The 16623-nt window shown below is 51.5% G+C and overlaps 5 protein-coding genes across 5 annotated transcripts; 3 read left to right on the forward strand and 2 right to left on the reverse strand.

The window, feature by feature from the left end:
* Positions 1–1366: 1366 nt before the first annotated feature.
* On the forward strand, positions 1367–3529 carry K489DRAFT_406824 (uncharacterized protein; the record flags this gene model as incomplete). The annotated part of the gene is made up of 2 exons (XM_033607299.1): positions 1367–2376; positions 2437–3529. The coding sequence occupies 2 exons, from the start codon at positions 1367–1369 to the stop codon at positions 3527–3529; spliced, it is 2103 nt and encodes a 700-aa protein (XP_033463062.1).
* Positions 3530–4261: 732 nt separating this feature from the next.
* On the forward strand, positions 4262–5270 carry K489DRAFT_428464 (cytidine deaminase-like protein). Its single transcript, XM_033608338.1, has 2 exons — positions 4262–4692; positions 4813–5270. The coding sequence occupies exons 1-2, from the start codon at positions 4522–4524 to the stop codon at positions 5224–5226; spliced, it is 585 nt and encodes a 194-aa protein (XP_033463063.1). The 5' UTR covers positions 4262–4521; the 3' UTR covers positions 5227–5270.
* Positions 5271–6748: 1478 nt separating this feature from the next.
* Positions 6749–9920, reverse strand: K489DRAFT_367293 (kinase-like protein; the record flags this gene model as incomplete). Its single annotated transcript, XM_033602854.1, has 5 exons — positions 6749–7590; positions 7643–8121; positions 8173–9535; positions 9751–9814; positions 9909–9920. 5 exons carry the CDS (start codon positions 9918–9920, stop codon positions 6749–6751), a joined length of 2760 nt encoding a protein of 919 aa, XP_033463064.1.
* Positions 9921–10833: 913 nt separating this feature from the next.
* Positions 10834–11688, forward strand: K489DRAFT_312525 (ser/Thr protein phosphatase; the record flags this gene model as incomplete). Its single annotated transcript, XM_033600872.1, has 1 exon — positions 10834–11688. One exon carries the CDS (start codon positions 10834–10836, stop codon positions 11686–11688), a length of 855 nt encoding a protein of 284 aa, XP_033463065.1.
* A 407-nt stretch (positions 11689–12095) lies between these two features.
* Positions 12096–14951, reverse strand: K489DRAFT_312493 (DUF1765-domain-containing protein; the record flags this gene model as incomplete). Its single annotated transcript, XM_033600870.1, has 1 exon — positions 12096–14951. One exon carries the CDS (start codon positions 14949–14951, stop codon positions 12096–12098), a length of 2856 nt encoding a protein of 951 aa, XP_033463066.1.
* Between the last annotated feature and the right edge of the window lie 1672 nt (positions 14952–16623).

Consider the following 16623-nt stretch of genomic DNA (forward strand, 5'->3'; position numbering starts at 1 on the left):
GCTTCAGGACTGCACATGGCTGTCTCAGGCGTTCAGGGATTTTTTGTGCAAGCAGCATCGTCCTTTGCTTGTGCGCCACATGTGGCGTACAGTGGGATTCGTATTATCGGGATGCATGCCGTATGCATGCCTTGCATGGGATACAAGGGTTTAGAGCATACATATATCATTCCCCACCGCTACCATTCGTCCAAAAATGTCATATCACGAGTAAAATTCTGTAGAAGAGACGGGAATAATTTTCAGAGACGTCATGGTTGATCTGACAGCAAAGGATCGAAACAACCCTGTCTTTCGTGGATGCTCGGGACCCCATCGCGTTAGCGGAAAATGACGATGACAGGGCATATTGGCACTCTGGGTGTTTCTGAGGATGACTCATGCGAAGGATATGAAGCTCTCATTGTATACGATACTTCCTAGGTATATGTTGCAAAAACGGGCAGTCGTGAGGTACTGCATGAAATTGAAAGCTAATGATGATTGAGTTTGTCTTGGCCTGCGCGTTGTGATGACCACCTGGACAATAAACCTGTGCGCCCAGGTGCTCGTCTAAAGCCTAAGGGGTTCCCTTCCGACTGCTGCTGTCGGTGCAAGACCGTAGCCGCCCACGTTGTACTTGTTGTTCGAAGATTGGGTGTCTTGTTGATTCAGAGTGCACAGTTGATCCCGCTCCCACGGGGATTTGGCGAACGCCCAAGATCGGGATTGTATATGAGCAGAGTACAGTACTTGCCCAGCGACTTGACAAAGGACGAAGACGGAAGAGAGGCGAGACGCGGTTGTGCTTCACCTGTGCTAGGCTGTGTTATTTTGGGCGATGGTGCGGACAGATTGATAGACCACGAGGAGTCCGGATAGACAGTGAGACCCGCAAAACATGGCGAATATACATTCCGTAACGATTATTTTCAATGTAACGACCAGAAACTGCTTCACGTAGTAGGTATATTGGTATAATTGGCGTATACCCATCAAAGGTTTATACATTTTCGATTACAGAATTCATCAATCATATACGAGCCGAGTGATGAGTTGGACTGGAGGACTCCATGCCCGATTTGTAGCGACGGGAGTTGCCGTGAATCTCACTCCTCTGCCTCCTACTGCTGCAAGTGCGCGCCGCTCCTTCCCACGCCCGCTTCTCCTCATCATCCGACGTTCTGACCGCACCCCAAACCTCGTCGTCGCTTTGACTTCGTACACATACCACACTCGCTCCTCCAACATCTAGTCATTATTCAGAGAATATCAACGGTTTCGCACCACCACTGGCAGCCTTTACCGGAGCGGATACGTCTTTTCTGACGCAAGGTACGAGCCTGACGAGGGCCCGCGGTGGCCTTCACCGCGCATGTTGCCTGCCATGGATCGGAGGTCACTATTGGGAGATGAGGAGGCTACATTGAATGTGTTCGGAGATGAGCATGAGGAAGAATTTGAGGTGGCAGACGGGTTTCGGCCGACTCAACAACCAGCGAGACGCGACGATTTTGGCGCGGGAGAAGAAACAGTACAACACGCGCCAGCCTCCACGGCTCCAATAAATCAGAGGAACTCTATTCGGAAATCTCAAAGCACCACAAATCCCTTTTCCAGTCCCGAGGACGTCGAGGACGGAGACGAGCTTGAATTTGAGCCAGACGAAGTATTTGCACGAACACACAGCATAAGGTTTTCACATTCAATCGGTGGCCCCAGTAGTAGGACAGCCACATCGACGGCAGCAGTACCGGCACCTCAGCATCCATACGCACTGTATCCTCAGGGTACCGACGACGATGACCATGAAGATGATGATGAGGACATGGACTTGGTGCAACGAAATCCGGTTCCCGTGGGATTTGCTGGCGTCGGCAATTCATACCGGCGTCAGGTAGGGCCGGATGGTGAGGAACAGGATATTATCGGCTCGGACGGACATGCAGAGCAATTGCCGCCCTACAGTCGATATCCTGAAGATGGTCCGGAGAAGATGCCATTGTTGCCAACAGCACTGCACAGTCGGGCGCCGGTCCATGGCACTGATCCGGGAATGGCCCTGATGCATGCGGCGCTGCAACCATCCCCATCAGCTCAATCTATGACGGATGCGTCAGAACTGGAGCCTTTGCAATCCACCTCAGAACTTGCCTTGCTCCCTTCACATGCTTCCCGCTCACTGTCCGAGTATGGGGAGAAGTCGACATCACGCAAAAGCTACTGGAAGGAGCGAATGAATAGGCGCGTGTGCGGAATACGCCTTTGGTGGATTTTGGCAATTCTCGGCGCTGTCTTATTCGTTTTGGCGCTTGTTGGCGGTGTCGCGGGTGGCTACCTGGCGGGTCAACGTAGTAAACTTGCTAACCCTCCTCCCTCATATGGTCCTACCACAGTGTGAGTACTTGTATTTCAAACGAAACGTTGCCAGACTGCGAACTGATGAATGGCTTACAGAAAACAAAACGGCTATCCCGTGGTGACGGTCGTGACGTCCCTGTATGATGCTAGCCTCATTCCTACCCCGACTGCCGGTGCTCCTCCTACTGGCGTCTTTGCACTTACCCTCAGCACCCCGGCCGAGGTTCAGTCGGAATGTCTGGTCTCAGAAGATGAACGAATTTCATGGGATTGCAACATTGTACCCAACAATGAACTTGCAATCAACGTGACAATGGTCGATGGCAGCCTCGGCGCTCACATACTGTACGCCTCTGATGACAAGGGCATCGTGTACGGTGCACAAGCACAGAGCATGCTTACTCCGTTCGCACAATTCCTTGCTGTCAAAGACAATGACCTGCCGGATAGCGGTCCAGCTTATTATTTTGCCGCAACGTACGACAAAGTTGTGGTGATTCCCGAGGACGCCATCAATGCCACTCTCGGAAAATTCAAGCCGCACTTTAATCCAACGCTAAATCACAAGGACACCATTGCTCCCGGATCGTTCCCCTGGTTCTGTGTCTGGAATGATACCCTTCTTGAAGGCTTTATTTACATTGAAAAGCAATCTAAGAACGGATTAATGAATGGAGTATCTTCATCACCTTCGACTACACAAACTACACAGGCTTCATATCCCCAGCCTTCCTACTTCACCACGACTGCCAGCTTCGGCCCAGGAGCTTCTGCAACATTCACCGGTCCTTACGGAGACTTTCCATCATGGGCGTCGGCTCATCGCGCCCAAGCTACCAATAGATCCGGCGGTGGTGTTAACAATTCAGGCAATCAAAAGCGTCAGGCAACCAGTGACGTTTGGTCTCAGTATGCGAAGTACCCATTCGGTATCAAGCTGGAGGAGCGACGCATGCCCGGTAGCGACGATTCCCTCCAGGCCTACTGCCAGCAGTATCAGGTCCTATGGGATCATCAAGCAAATTGGAAACCGACTAGCCGTGGCGATCCAATCAAGGTTTGGCTTGACGAGCAAGATCCAACCTACTCCGCTTACAAGAGTACTGGTATCGCCGTCGGCGAGCGCAAACAGCGCCGCGGCGATGTAGTCTCAAGCGGTTGTCACTGTCAATGGACCAGCGGTTTATAGGTTGCGGCCACCTCTCACCGCAGGTTCTGGCAGCCCAGCATCCGTTTTCTCCAGCAGTCCTCTCAATGGCTGCAAAGGCAGACTTCATCATTTCTCACGAAAGTCAGACGCAATTCCGAATTTCTTTTCTATTCTGACGATCATCTCACAACATCATGTCTTTTCAGGAATCATTTCTTCCATCTGCTTGTTTTTTCTTGTTCGTCGGACACAATTGAGCGTGGGCGGCGTCATCGGTGCTTTAATTTCCCGAAGCCATCTATTTGGATCTTCTGCGATCGCGAGGGAAGCGGGCACGCAGGATTATACATCCATCTCTTGCTGTTCCTTGGTAACGATGCAGGACGGGGGGGGGGTCCCCTTTGGATTCTCTTTCGTGGAGCATGGAATGTTCGAACTGTTTTGTACTGTTCATATCTCTTTGTTCATATCTCTTTCGGGCGAAAGCCAGGCGTTCAACTGGGATTTGTTGCATATCTGAGCGGCGATTGTTGAAGCGACACAGCTCGAATGAAATTGTCTCTATGTGAACTATGTTCATTTTTGCTCCAATCGATTGGTGATGGTGTCGTCGAAGTGTTCCAAAAAGTTTGTGACTGTCAACGTTGCAAAATCGTGATGTGTTGTAGTCAGGCTAGCGAATCCGTCGGAAGAATATTTGTTTCACTTGATGTCAATCTCGGAAGCTTCCAAGGTTTCCCACTTTCACCATTCACCCACTCTTGCGGCATCCAGCGACTCCCACGGGCGGTACCTGCCTTCATCAGAGACGTAGTTGGTCACATCCCGTGACACTCGCCTCGAGAACATCCTTGAACTCAAGCACAATCCTTACCCGTCACAACCACAAACTTCAAGATTCATCTTCGACAAGTGAGATAGGTTTCCGCTGAACAAAGAAGAACGATTTGAGAAGCTACATCTTCAGACAGCCAGTCAAATCCCAGCAAGGGCGATTCTGCTTCGCAACGAAATTTTGTCTCAAAGCAATCATGGTCTTTGGCCCGGTACCCAATCGCAGCTACCATGAAGCATTCATGCGCAACGCCATAGAGATGGCAGAATTTGCGCTCGCCTCTGACGAGACTCCAGTCGGCTGTGTCTTTGTGCATAACGGTGAGATCATTGGCCGCGGCATCAATGGCACAAACGCGTCACTCAATGTACGTGCATCCTAGTCTCAACTTTGTCACACCTTTCCGAAAAGCCACAAACCACGAAATGCTGCAAGCGTCTCTCCAGTGAACGACTTGATTCGCTGACAGCATACCTTCGCATCGCAGGGTACTCGCCACGCTGAATTCGTCGCTCTGGCGGAGATCATGGCCAAACATCCACAGTCCATCCTCCGAGAGACCGACCTCTACGTGACTGTCGAGCCGTGCATCATGTGTGCATCCGCACTACGACAATACGGAATCCGCACGGTCTACTTTGGCTGTCTCAATGATCGCTTCGGCGGGTGCGGCGGTGTGATGAACATGCATTCGGATGCTGGCGTGGACAAGCCATACCCGGTGTACGGTGGCATTTTCCGCGAGGAAGCCATCATGCTGTTGCGTAGATTCTACGTACAAGAAAACGAGAAAGGTAAATTGGTCATGACTGTTTCAGATAAAGGACGTATCGCAGCGCTCTGCATACTCAATCTCGATGACCGATCGCTGACGGGTCTTTTCCCCTGGGACAGCACCTGAACCGAAACCGAAGAAGAATCGAGAGCTCAAGACAGAGATCTTGCCAGTACCCACTATGGTCGAACCTGTGACCACCACACTCGACAACTTATCCATAGCACAAAAGGGATGAGTGCAGAAGATCAAGACTCTGCTGGCGATGATGTCGCTTCATGAAATATACAAACGGACCGTGCTGGCATAGAATCTGTCAGACAGCGAAAATGGGACAGAGCATGCATCAAGGATGTAATCTAGCGAGACGAAATTGCTGCTTCGCAGGATACTCGCAAGACTATGCAGCACATTTCATTACACCCATGCCGCAGCAAGTGGCCGAGTGCTGCGCCTTGTCCGCGCCACAATATTGCCTCATATATTGACGGAGCTAGCAGAGATGCACAAAGCAAAGTCCATTATTCGACCCAGCATAACAAGATATCGATCTGCATTGAGCCTCGAATCGCTCCTTTGATTTCGCAGTGTGCCACTGGGGCAGGGAGGCGTCTGGGAAGATTATGAGAGACAGCAAGGCCTGGTCCGCAAAAGACTTTTGATCATGATTTTCATTTGAGACGGTACATCATACATAGACTTTCGGCAAACCCGAGAACAGCATCCGGTAAATTTGACGACCGCATTCTTTATCGAGTCGAAACGTGACACTCCGCTTTTGCTGGCGGACGACTCGGTATTCTCCTACTTTGTTGCGCGGCTTTCGTTAAAACTCAATGCATGCATGTGGCGTCGTCCTCCGATGCACCAAAATCCGGGATACTGTTCTTGTTGCATTTTGCATATTCATATCCCAAAGCGAGAGTCCCTGCAGAGGTCCCAACACATGCATCGTTCTGTTCCTGTGACGCCAGGGCAACACTGGCTTATCCCATAAATAACAACGCTCGACTGTCTCCCTACGAAAGACGAATTGTTGTGAGAAACCTGTTGTTCAACTTGTGCTTTGATCAAGGTTGCGTTTGGCGCGTGTTCAAGCATGCTGCTCGAAACCTTCTGCTGGGCGTCGATGCAAAAGGGCTAATACGTGACATAAATGGCATCTGTGGATGGAGACGGGAGATTGCGAAATGAATCCTCACAATTCTTGTGGTGACCGTCAAACGTCGTGAACGATCTGCACTTGCCGCTTTCTTCGCAAGGGCAGGAAGTGATGAGTGGCCGATATGAATTCTTTTGGAGGCCCTGACTGCTTGAGACTCGCTACTGAAGAGCGCTGCCATCCAAAGATGCCTCCACAATCCTGTCGTAGTACTGCCACAGTATTGACCTTCGAATTGTCGTCTCACTAGCCAGTGGCGACGTGGCAGACGTGCGAAGCAGTGGTTTGAACCGATACCGCCCATCAGGTATGCATGTTGAGTGCAAGACCAGTCAGAATGGTCTCAGAAATGGCAATTGACAAGGCGTTAGTCAGCAGATGCCAATCTGACGCTCAATTTGACATGAATTTGCCAAAAGTTAGTTGATCTGGGGTACGGCAGTGTGACTGGACAATTGAGACATCAAGTCTGTCTTAAACACACTTCTAGACATTTGGCCAACCACCGGGGTTGCTACTTGCACCATTCCAGCCTTCCTCGAGTGTGCGATCCTCCAGCATCCGGACGAAATTTCGGTTCTGCGAGTCGCTGGCACCATGACGAGGCTGACCAGATGCACCAGCCCGACTAGTCCGTCGGCGGCCTATACTACCCATGTCTGCACTGCTCTGGCCTTCTTGCGGTGGTGGGTAATATGCCGGGCTGGGCTGCAAGCGAATGGGCGCATTCGGATCCAGATGACTGACAACACGCTGCAACGCAGCTGGGATTCCATTCGAACCATTGCCGTCTATAGTGCTGGCACGCTGCCGAGCTCCACGGGCAGAGGCTTGATTGTACATGGCCTGGTTTTGCTGTTGAGCATACGGATTGAGCGCTGGTGGAGGCTGCTGGATTATGGGAATCGGCTGGCCATACGCGGTAGCAGGCTGCGCAGATGGGTATGGTGGTGGTGCCACGGTGTGAGCAGGACTGTACATGTTCTGATATGCTGCAGGCTGTTGCGGCATCTGCGGAGTTGTGGGATAGCTCGGAACGCCAGGATTCATGTGCATGGTGTACGCAGCATTGTTCACTTGCTGCACCTGCACCGCTTGTGCCTGTGCGCGTTGCTTGGAGAGTGCCTCTGCTTGTTGTTGTTGCTGCACCCCAGGCGCTGGTGATCTGTTGTTCATTTTAAGACTGGTATGTGGTTGAAATGGTCCGGTATATTTCTGTTGAGTAATGAAAGGATGCGTGCGAGCTTGTTGTGGCGACCATCGTTCCAAAGGATTGATATTTAGGAGACCGTGTACAAAATCGATGAATGCTTCCCGGTTTGCCATTTCTGCGCATTGTCAGCGATCCACATTTAGTCATCATTGCCCATCATTACTCACCTCGCTCCATCTCGTTGGCCTTCATGCCCTTCCTCGGCATGGGATATGATCGTATGATGTCATCAAGCTTGGTCTGCTGGAAGTATTTCTTGCTGGGTTGCTCTTTGCTGCCATGCTCTCGTGCGTATTGCTCCATTGGTTTGAGCTTGTACGTCCGGCGGCCGAAGTCATCGTGCACCTTTTCGAAGAATTCGCCTGATTGTTTTCCGACTTCCAGCATCCAGTTCGGTGGGAGGCCGAGCATCTCGTGTATTCTAGAAACTTGATTGTACTCTGATGAACCAGGGAATAGTGGCAGACCAAGGAACAACTCCACAACAATGCAACCCAGTGACCACATGTCGATTGCAGCGGAGTATGGTAGTCCGAGGAGTACTTCCGGTGACCGATAGAACCGCGATTGAATATATGTGTACACAGTCTGTCGCTCATCGCACGCTGAACCAAAATCGATGATTTTGATGATCGGGCTCTCGAGACTGTGACCATTGTTAGACTGGGACTCTTGATTCGCACTGCAGCGCACTTACTTCTTTAGGAGAATGTTCTCTGGTTTCAGATCACAATGAATGAGCTTCGCCTTGCTCAACAAGCAGAGACCATTCAGAAGCTGCTGCGCAAAAACGCGAACCAATGTTGTACTCAACCCTCGGAACTGGTTCTGCTTGATGAGTTCGTACAAATTGACGGACAGCAATTCAAAAACCAAACACAAATGCTGCCGATGAATGAAGGTATCCTTTAGCCGCAGGATATGATGGTCATCATTTTTGTCCATTCGACCATTCAGAAGATCGAGAACTGATACTTCCATCATACTTTGATTAAAGTATGCCGTCTTGTTCTTCACCACTTTGACAGCAACCACCTCCTGAGTTTTCAGATTCTGACATTTCACAACCTGACCGAAGGTACCTTGTCCAAGCACATCCAAAATCAAGTATCGATTTTTGTGATTCGTCTCCTCAGATCCCAGGATGTCATTGACATATAGAATGTAATCGCTGTCCTCGTTGTCATATCCATCATTTTTAACACCCTTGCTGGGTTTCGTCAAGACACGCCGTGGGTTGCGCGACGACTCATACTGGAATGACGGGTTGCAGATACGGTATGTCGCCGGAAGATGTGTTGTGAGTGCTTGCAAGGGACTGATGAAGCCTCCCTCGGGGTTTGCGCGGCGGAATGGCGGTTGGGCGTTGACTCGCGGCCGCAGATGGGAAATATCATGCACGCGAACAAATTGAGGGACAACATCGGCGGGCGTCTCTGGCGCAGGTGCTTGCGGACCCGCCCTGTGAGGATCATTCTCGTGGCCAAAAACAGCATTCAATTGTTGTGTCGCAGACTGCGGATAGAAGGATGAGGCAGGAGACAAGCTGGACTGCAATGGCGGTAGCTGTGACGTGTGCGCACGAGAAGAGGAGGGCGGCGAGGCATAGTACCGTTGCTGTGTGGGTGAAGTGTATTGGTTTTGGCGATTGGGCGAATGCCTCGAGGGCTGTTGCGGTGTGTACGAAGTGTAGTGGCCCATCTGCTGCTGCTGCTGCTGAGGGCTCGAGATACCGTGATATGGCGTGTTGGGTGTGCTGGTGGTCATGGGAGAATAGCGGGAGGCAGCGCGTGAACCTGGTTCGTCTGGAGTGTTGGTCGACAGATATTGCGATGGTGGGCGAGTGGAGGGATTCGACGAGGCCGCAGGACGATACTTGGCTTGGTTGAAAGGATCTTGATCCTCCATAGCGATGTCCCCATCCAGGTCGCTATGCTGAGGCTTGTACTCCATGCTGTAGGCGTCGTGTTGGGAGTGTAAACTTACGGCGACAATGACAGCGCGCAGTATTGGGAGAGGTGATGAAAGCGCCGCCCTTTCGGCAGCAGACAAGATACAGACTGCAGCCTGAAGAGTGCGCACGACAGCAGGAAAACCCTGACGGTAGACGAACAAGAATGAGGAATAGCGGTAGTGGTAACAATCGTCAGTAGGTCAAAGAAATGCTGTTACCATGCTGCACTTCTCCGGCTGGTACTGCTATTGTTGCTGCTAGTACCAGTGGTGGTGCTGGTTGCTGGTGCGAACATCGATCAGTACAAACCTACGTACGTACAGTACAATAGTGATGCTATGAGGTCTGTGCAGGCGGCGGCGGGGTGGGGATTGTTTGGTGTGTGCTGGACAGAGTAGTGTGGTATTGGGCGCATACAATTTGTCCTGCCCTGTTGTGGGTTCTGCTGCCCATTCGTCCACACACAATCGGGCACACACACGAGATGACATTGCCGACAGGGAGACAGAGATACGACAAATTCGACTGCGCGACGCCGAAGCGCCGTGCACAGATGATCTTTATTACGATTTCCAGGATACCATGGATACCTATGACATGACTGTATGGTGGACCCTATCCCTCTCTCTTTACCCTGGTCACGAAGTGTTGAAACCCGATCATTCTCAATGATCTGTCAGAAGTCGAGGAAGATTTATATCTTCGCAGGCCAGTCCGCACGGAATATACGTATACACGTGCAGACTGCCTGATGATCTTGTAAATAAGTAGGGATGTCGGAATATACAACGACTCATTGATCTGCTCTCATCAATGTGATATATGTACGATACGTATCACCCTCACCTGATCATCGCCGCTCACGTGTGTGATGAGGTGAGACAGCGGCAGGCGGCGCGTGCGCGAGTGAATGTATGACTGTGATGAACTTCTTCCAGGATCTCAAAACCCTTATCACGTTTGAAGTACAAGAGCAAGCACAGTGTAGCATCGAACGACCATGGAAGTCAGAAGTCAGGGGATATCAAATACATTTGTCAACATAGCTGATTCGCATCATGGCGCGGACATAGCATCCGCGATCTCGAGATGCCCTCACCACGGGAGGCGGACATTTCTACTTCAGTAGGGCTGCTTCCATTGTTTCGGACCCCATTGAAATCTGCTACCCTTGACACGTCGCGTGGCCCTCCGATGTAAGTGACAAGTACAGCCTGCACCTGCGGACGACGGGCAGCGCGATTTATTGGACGACATCTTGGCAGCGGCACAGTCGGCATGTCGTCCTTATCTAGAATCTGCCAGAATGGCAAAACATTCGTACAACAAAGACGAGCTGCATCTCGTACGTGAAAGAGGCAGCCATGAGTGACAAGACCGAGAAGAATAGCACAGGATCCGATCATGGTAGCCGATAGCATCTGCAGAATACAGATCATGAGCGATCTCCATCTCGAAACCCATCCATCATACGAGTATGACTTCCCACAGACCGCGCCCTACCTGGCATTGCTAGGAGACATCGGACACGTGGCTACAGAGCATTTGATCCAATTCCTTGTCCGTCAATTGCTCCGCTATCGCGTCGTTTTCTTCCTCCTGGGCAATCATGAACCCTACCACATCAGTATGGACTTCGCAAAGGAGAGGATGAACAAATTCGTCAGAAACGCCCAACGACTCCGATCGAACGACCCAAGCGTCGGAGAGTTCGTATTTCTCGAAAAGACTCGCTTCGACCTGACAGATGAAATCACCATCATAGGCTGCACATTATTCACCAACGTTCCGTCGGAGCACGCCGCAGCCATCCAGTCACGTCTGGTGGACTTCCGCGATATCCTGCATTGGGACGTCGGCGACCACGTCGAAGCGCATCTGGAGGATCTACGCTGGCTCAATACTCAAGTCTCCGAGATTGCGCAGTCGGGCAGGAAGGTTGTCATCTTCACTCATCACAGCCCCTGCGCAGATCCGCGGGCCAGGAACCCAAGGTATCCTATCAGTGAGGTCGATTCGGGCTTCGTCACCGACCTGAGTAGTGAGGAATGCTGGACGAATCCGGCTGTGGTGCTTTGGGGATTTGGCCATACGCATTATAGCTGCGATTTTACCCTTGAATCCGGATTGCGGGTGGTGGCCAACCAGAAAGGATATTATCTTATCCCTCAAAAGGCATTCCGTCCCGAGAAAGCAGTAGAGATTGAGGCTCGGAAAAGCACTTCTCAATCGACGTCGTTGACTGCACAGACCAGCTGACACTATGTACATCGAGTCAGCCAAGCATATGATATCAATGTATTATTCTTCAGTTACCATGGCACACATACTACAGTGAATTAGTTGGAGCTTGTTGTTTCAATGCTGCAAGGCTACCCTATTTCTCGCGTCGCACAGAGCAGGGCCGCATTCTACGTTCTCTCGCCAAACAGGGAATGTGAACCATCCACCTTGGCCTTATTCATACTGATTACAAAGGAGTAAGAGAATATGCGGTTCGTGAGGATGAAAAAAGTGCTTCGTAGCAATCTGCTCAAACCAAGCCAGAGCTATCCCAAAATGCGTATGCAAGAGGTCAAGCATTAACGCAGGAGAAGGAATTCCGAAAGAGATCTATGCTCGGGGCCCCGTATGGGGGAAGTTGCGAGCAATATGCTCAGTTGTGATTACGTCGGACGTCGGAAGACCTCGACGCCCAGCAGAGGTGTCTCTACGCGTCGATTACTCGGCACGCCTTCCGTCTTCCGACGCTCAAAAAAGCTTCGGCACTCGCCGACCACGATCGTCCATTCCGCGAGGGCTCGTCCGCAATATCGCGCGTGTGCGACATCTTGGTCGCTTGGCGCGACGGCACGACAGGGTGTGAAGAGAGATTGTGCTGACGCCGATGGGTTTGATGGATCTGTGGAGCGTGCGAGCAAAAGCTCATGCGCTGGCCCTGGCAATCGCGGAGGAAATAGTCGTAGAGGCGGTGCTGGTGTCTTGGCCGATGATACGAACTCGAGCGAGAATTTGAAGCTGTAACTCTCAGTCCGTGGTCTATTCATGAGCTCTGACTGCGATCTCGACGCAGGCTTCTCGGTGGCGGCTCCATGTTTCATCGAAGGGTAAGCGCCGCCACTTTGCATCGACATGGAAATGTCTAAGTCTGCGGATGGTAGGGCTTCATGCCTGCTAGCAGTCGATGAAGCTGGTTCTTGTGATTGAGACCTCGCTCGCGAACCAATCATTCTGCGTATGAAGCCACCAAAGGAACCCTCTTCTGGCGAAGTGTCTGTATCCGAATTGGGCCTCGATTGCTCAGAATCAAGTCGCTTTTCGTGCTCGTTGAAGTTAGAAGCACTCGAGACTCTCTTCCAACCATTGAGCCGCGCTCGCTGCGTCGGTGCTGTCGCAATGGCGTCGAACGACTGAAAATGGTCATGATGCGAGGAGACTGCATCCGTCCGGATGATCAGCAATCGTCTTCCAGGAGTGGGATAAGAAGGGCTGGTGACTGGTAGTTTCCGCCAGTCGCCCTGCGCTGCATCGTAGAGGTGCAGGAAGAACGACCACGTTGTTCGCAGGCGTTTAAGCAGCGTCTCAAGAATTTCGATGTCATCTGGATTTGCAGACTCGCCGTCATACCTACCGACGCGCCAGCATGTCAGTCGCATATAATAGGCTCGGACCATCGGACACCAGTGGTTGAACCGGCTTTGAAAAACATGCTCGTCGAGTAAGAGGCCGAGACAGAGGTCTCTCCGGCGCTCAGGGTCCACAACCACTGTGGGCCATATGGTGTACAGAAATGCGTAGAGACGAATTTCAGTCATGGTATTCTCGCTGCTAATCATCCTCTTGCACACATTCTGCCAAAAGTTCGAGTTGATGATCGTACCCGATGCTCCTCTAGCTTGTTCGTAGCGGACGATTATGACAAGGGCTTCTTCGAGAAAGTCCAGGAGTGTGTAGCATGCGCCATGGTCGTATATTGATACCCTACGGGCTGACGCTTGTAGAAGATCGTTGAAGGATCGGGCAAAGAGATCTCTCGCTATCGGATGATCACAGGTTCGCTCGGAAAGGAAATCGCGGACAAGCATTATCAGCCGGTTCTCCGCCATTATTCTGATCGCATTCGCAGGTGCGAAGGGGATCGTTGATGCAATAGCGTCCGGGTCGGCAAGTAGATCGTCAAATGTTGGGGAGTTGCTTGTTAAATCTTGTGGTGCAGCGCTTGCAATGCGATGGAGCGATGCATCGAACATTCTTAGCATCTGTGCTTGAACGATTAGCAGTCCAGGACTGCAAATACGATCCCGCTTGCTAGAGGACAATGGCAGGAAATCCGAGGAAAGGATATGAAAGTGCTTAACGAAGACGTAGAAGAGATCACTCTCCCGGCCGGTCCAACGATCTAACCAAGCTCCCCGCCAGTTTATATCAGTAGTCCCTAGAGGTAGAAGAGGTGATGTGCGCAGTTGTCGCATGTAGGTAGCTAGTGATCTGAATCCGAGAGTGTGCAAGGGGGGAGGGAATCGAGTCGACACATTCTCGTACATCACATCATCAATTGTGTCGAACTTGCTAACATCGTTCTCGTTGAGAACACGGCCGAGGGTGTCTACAGGGACCTGCCATAATCTGATAAGCACATCGGCCAGCCCGGGCACGAACATGAAAGCAAATGCTATCGCTTTGCCGCAGAACGCCACCAGGCTGGCTGAGGCGTTGCGAAGAGACATCTTATCTACCACAAAAGCCATTTGAGATGTCAAATTTTGAATGAAGATGTTTTTGACATTGTGGTGCACTGACGCAGTCAGGAAATCTGATGGGCTTTCCTGACTCGAGCTCGCTGGTCGACTGTTGGTCAAAGGATCGTCTGTGGAAAGCTGATGTATTGGACAGAATGGTGATGGCGCCGATCGCCATTCTGGTCGATCCATGATACCCATCACAGCGTCCAATGTGACTGGGCGATCGGTCCCTGAAATTGATTGATTGTTCTGGCCGTGCAGCATCTCCAGAAGTCCGGTCCACCATTTGTTCAGGATGTTGATCCTCCTATCAAGATCCTCTGGCCTCAGATTCCGATTCGATGAATGGTTAGCGTATGATCTAAGAAATGGCAGCAACGAGGATCGAACCACATTCGCCTTCAGAGCTGTCGACTTGCTTGCAAATCTGGCATACTCTGCGTCTAGATTTCGAAACACGCTCCACAGTTCATCCCTTCTTTTGAGGACTGCAAATGTGCTGCTCGTCGTCGATTCAGGGCTCAAGATTCGCGGCACCGGCGCGGCTTTAAGGGGCGACTCCTGACTGGCAACTGTCCGTAACGCAGGCAATTTATCTGTTGAGAATGACTTGGGCAGGCGGGATAGCCCAGAAAGCCAACGTGACTCCGTCGAAGCTTCTTCAGGCGCAGCTGCGTCTGCAGTAGATCCCAGTATTTCCGACACAGGCCTCGTCAATCTTTGCGCAATGTCTCGTCTACGTGGCAATGCTTCTGTAGATTCTTGCTGATCTATGTTCATTGGCGCAGCCTTCTTCAGCCGATTCTCTATCCCAGGTCTACTCCGTGCTCTTTCACCCAGGTTCGACTTCTTTCGAGTTGCAGCCGGCATACGCGAGTCAGCCATCGTTGCCGAGGCCGCTGGACTCACCGTTGACTCTTCCAGGACAGTCTTTTCGGGCGAAGGCGTCCGGGACGGAGTTGAAGGGCGGGACTGATACCATGATCGTCGATTGAAGTGCCTCGATATTGATTGACCAAGTGATGGTCGACGTCGAACCGGCTTGGGTGAATTCCTCGAGGCAGTAGATGGATCGACTAGCTCAGTATCTCCATGTGTGACCACTCTTGCGTCAGCGCCTTCCCACAGAGTCATGGAACCCTCTCTTGAGCGCAAGGACCCAGGTTCCAGAGCCATCGTCAGTTTCTCTACAATATCCCGTGGCCTCGGTGATGCCATGCTCAGGACGCCTTTCTCGTCCGGAGTATTCCAACCAGATGAGACCGGGGACACATGATCAACGGCCTCCTCTTCCATAGCGACAATTCCATTCGAAGCCAGAATCTTGACATTGACAAGAGGTGTAGGATTGACAAGATATTGATCTGCCGCATTGCCGATGTATGTATACGATGCCGCTCGAGGAATTTCGAAACGACCCTGTGTTCCCTGTGAGGCAGATTCGGGCATGGCCTGTCGATTTTTCGGCCGCCCTCGAGGCTGTTCCAGGGGCATCGTGGTGGTCGATAGTGTATGCAATTTACGGTGTCTATTTCTGTCAAGCAGAAGAGCTGCCATGAAAGCCAATCCCGAGGGAAATCCTAGATGATGCAGGATGTGAGTGGGCAGTGATCACCCTGCGCATGTGCCGCTATGAATACATGATGTAGTTGCGAGCGAGAGGCGAAGAATGGCGATGCCGTTCGTGCCGAAGGTCGTGCGAGGAATGCAATCTGATCAAGATCTCGAGGTCAATGCGGTCGAGAGCTCCGACTTGTGAAACAAGAGATAATGTGAGTTCCGAATCATCCAATGTAGGAGAAGTCACGCGATATCATGCTTGGATGGGCTTAGAGGTGACAGCAGCGAGCTTGTGTCCAACGCAACACGACGAGTGTGTGGCAGATGTGATGCTCCACGGCTGGACGACAGACAAGAAACACGCGTCGTACTGTAGCTAGGGACTAGCCAAGGAGGAGACGATGAATGAGTCGATTTGCAACAGGTTGATCTGCTTGCCAGCCTACCTGCCCGTCTTCACGGTTGCACCTTGACCCGAGATGGACCCGCACTACCAAACATCTGCTCCATCCGGATCGTCCACGGGTCGCACAGTGCTGGGAGAGAGTTTCAGGTTGTTTTACACGGGCTCATACAACGGGCGACGAAATCGAAGGGCGTTCCGGTTCCTCCACACCGCACGTCACTAGCTAGGAGAACCGTCCGATCCAATCATCATCTGCCCATCATGGGCCTGCCCTAGCCGCGTGTTGCCAACCTACACCTGCAGGTGCATGTCCGCGCCGCACCTTCTCGCGGCACCAGTTTATTCTTACTGTCATCACCGCGCCAGTGTGTACACCTGTAGCGTCGGACATTTCCAAAGGATTAATAAAGTGGATGGTAAACTATCCTCATGATCGGCGTCAGTGCTATTCTTGTATCACCCGATCAAGTCAGGCTGCATGCTTGC

The sequence above is a fragment of the Dissoconium aciculare genome (assembly GCF_010015565.1).
Source record: "Dissoconium aciculare CBS 342.82 unplaced genomic scaffold K489scaffold_2, whole genome shotgun sequence".
Lineage (NCBI taxonomy): Eukaryota > Fungi > Ascomycota > Dothideomycetes > Mycosphaerellales > Dissoconiaceae > Dissoconium > Dissoconium aciculare.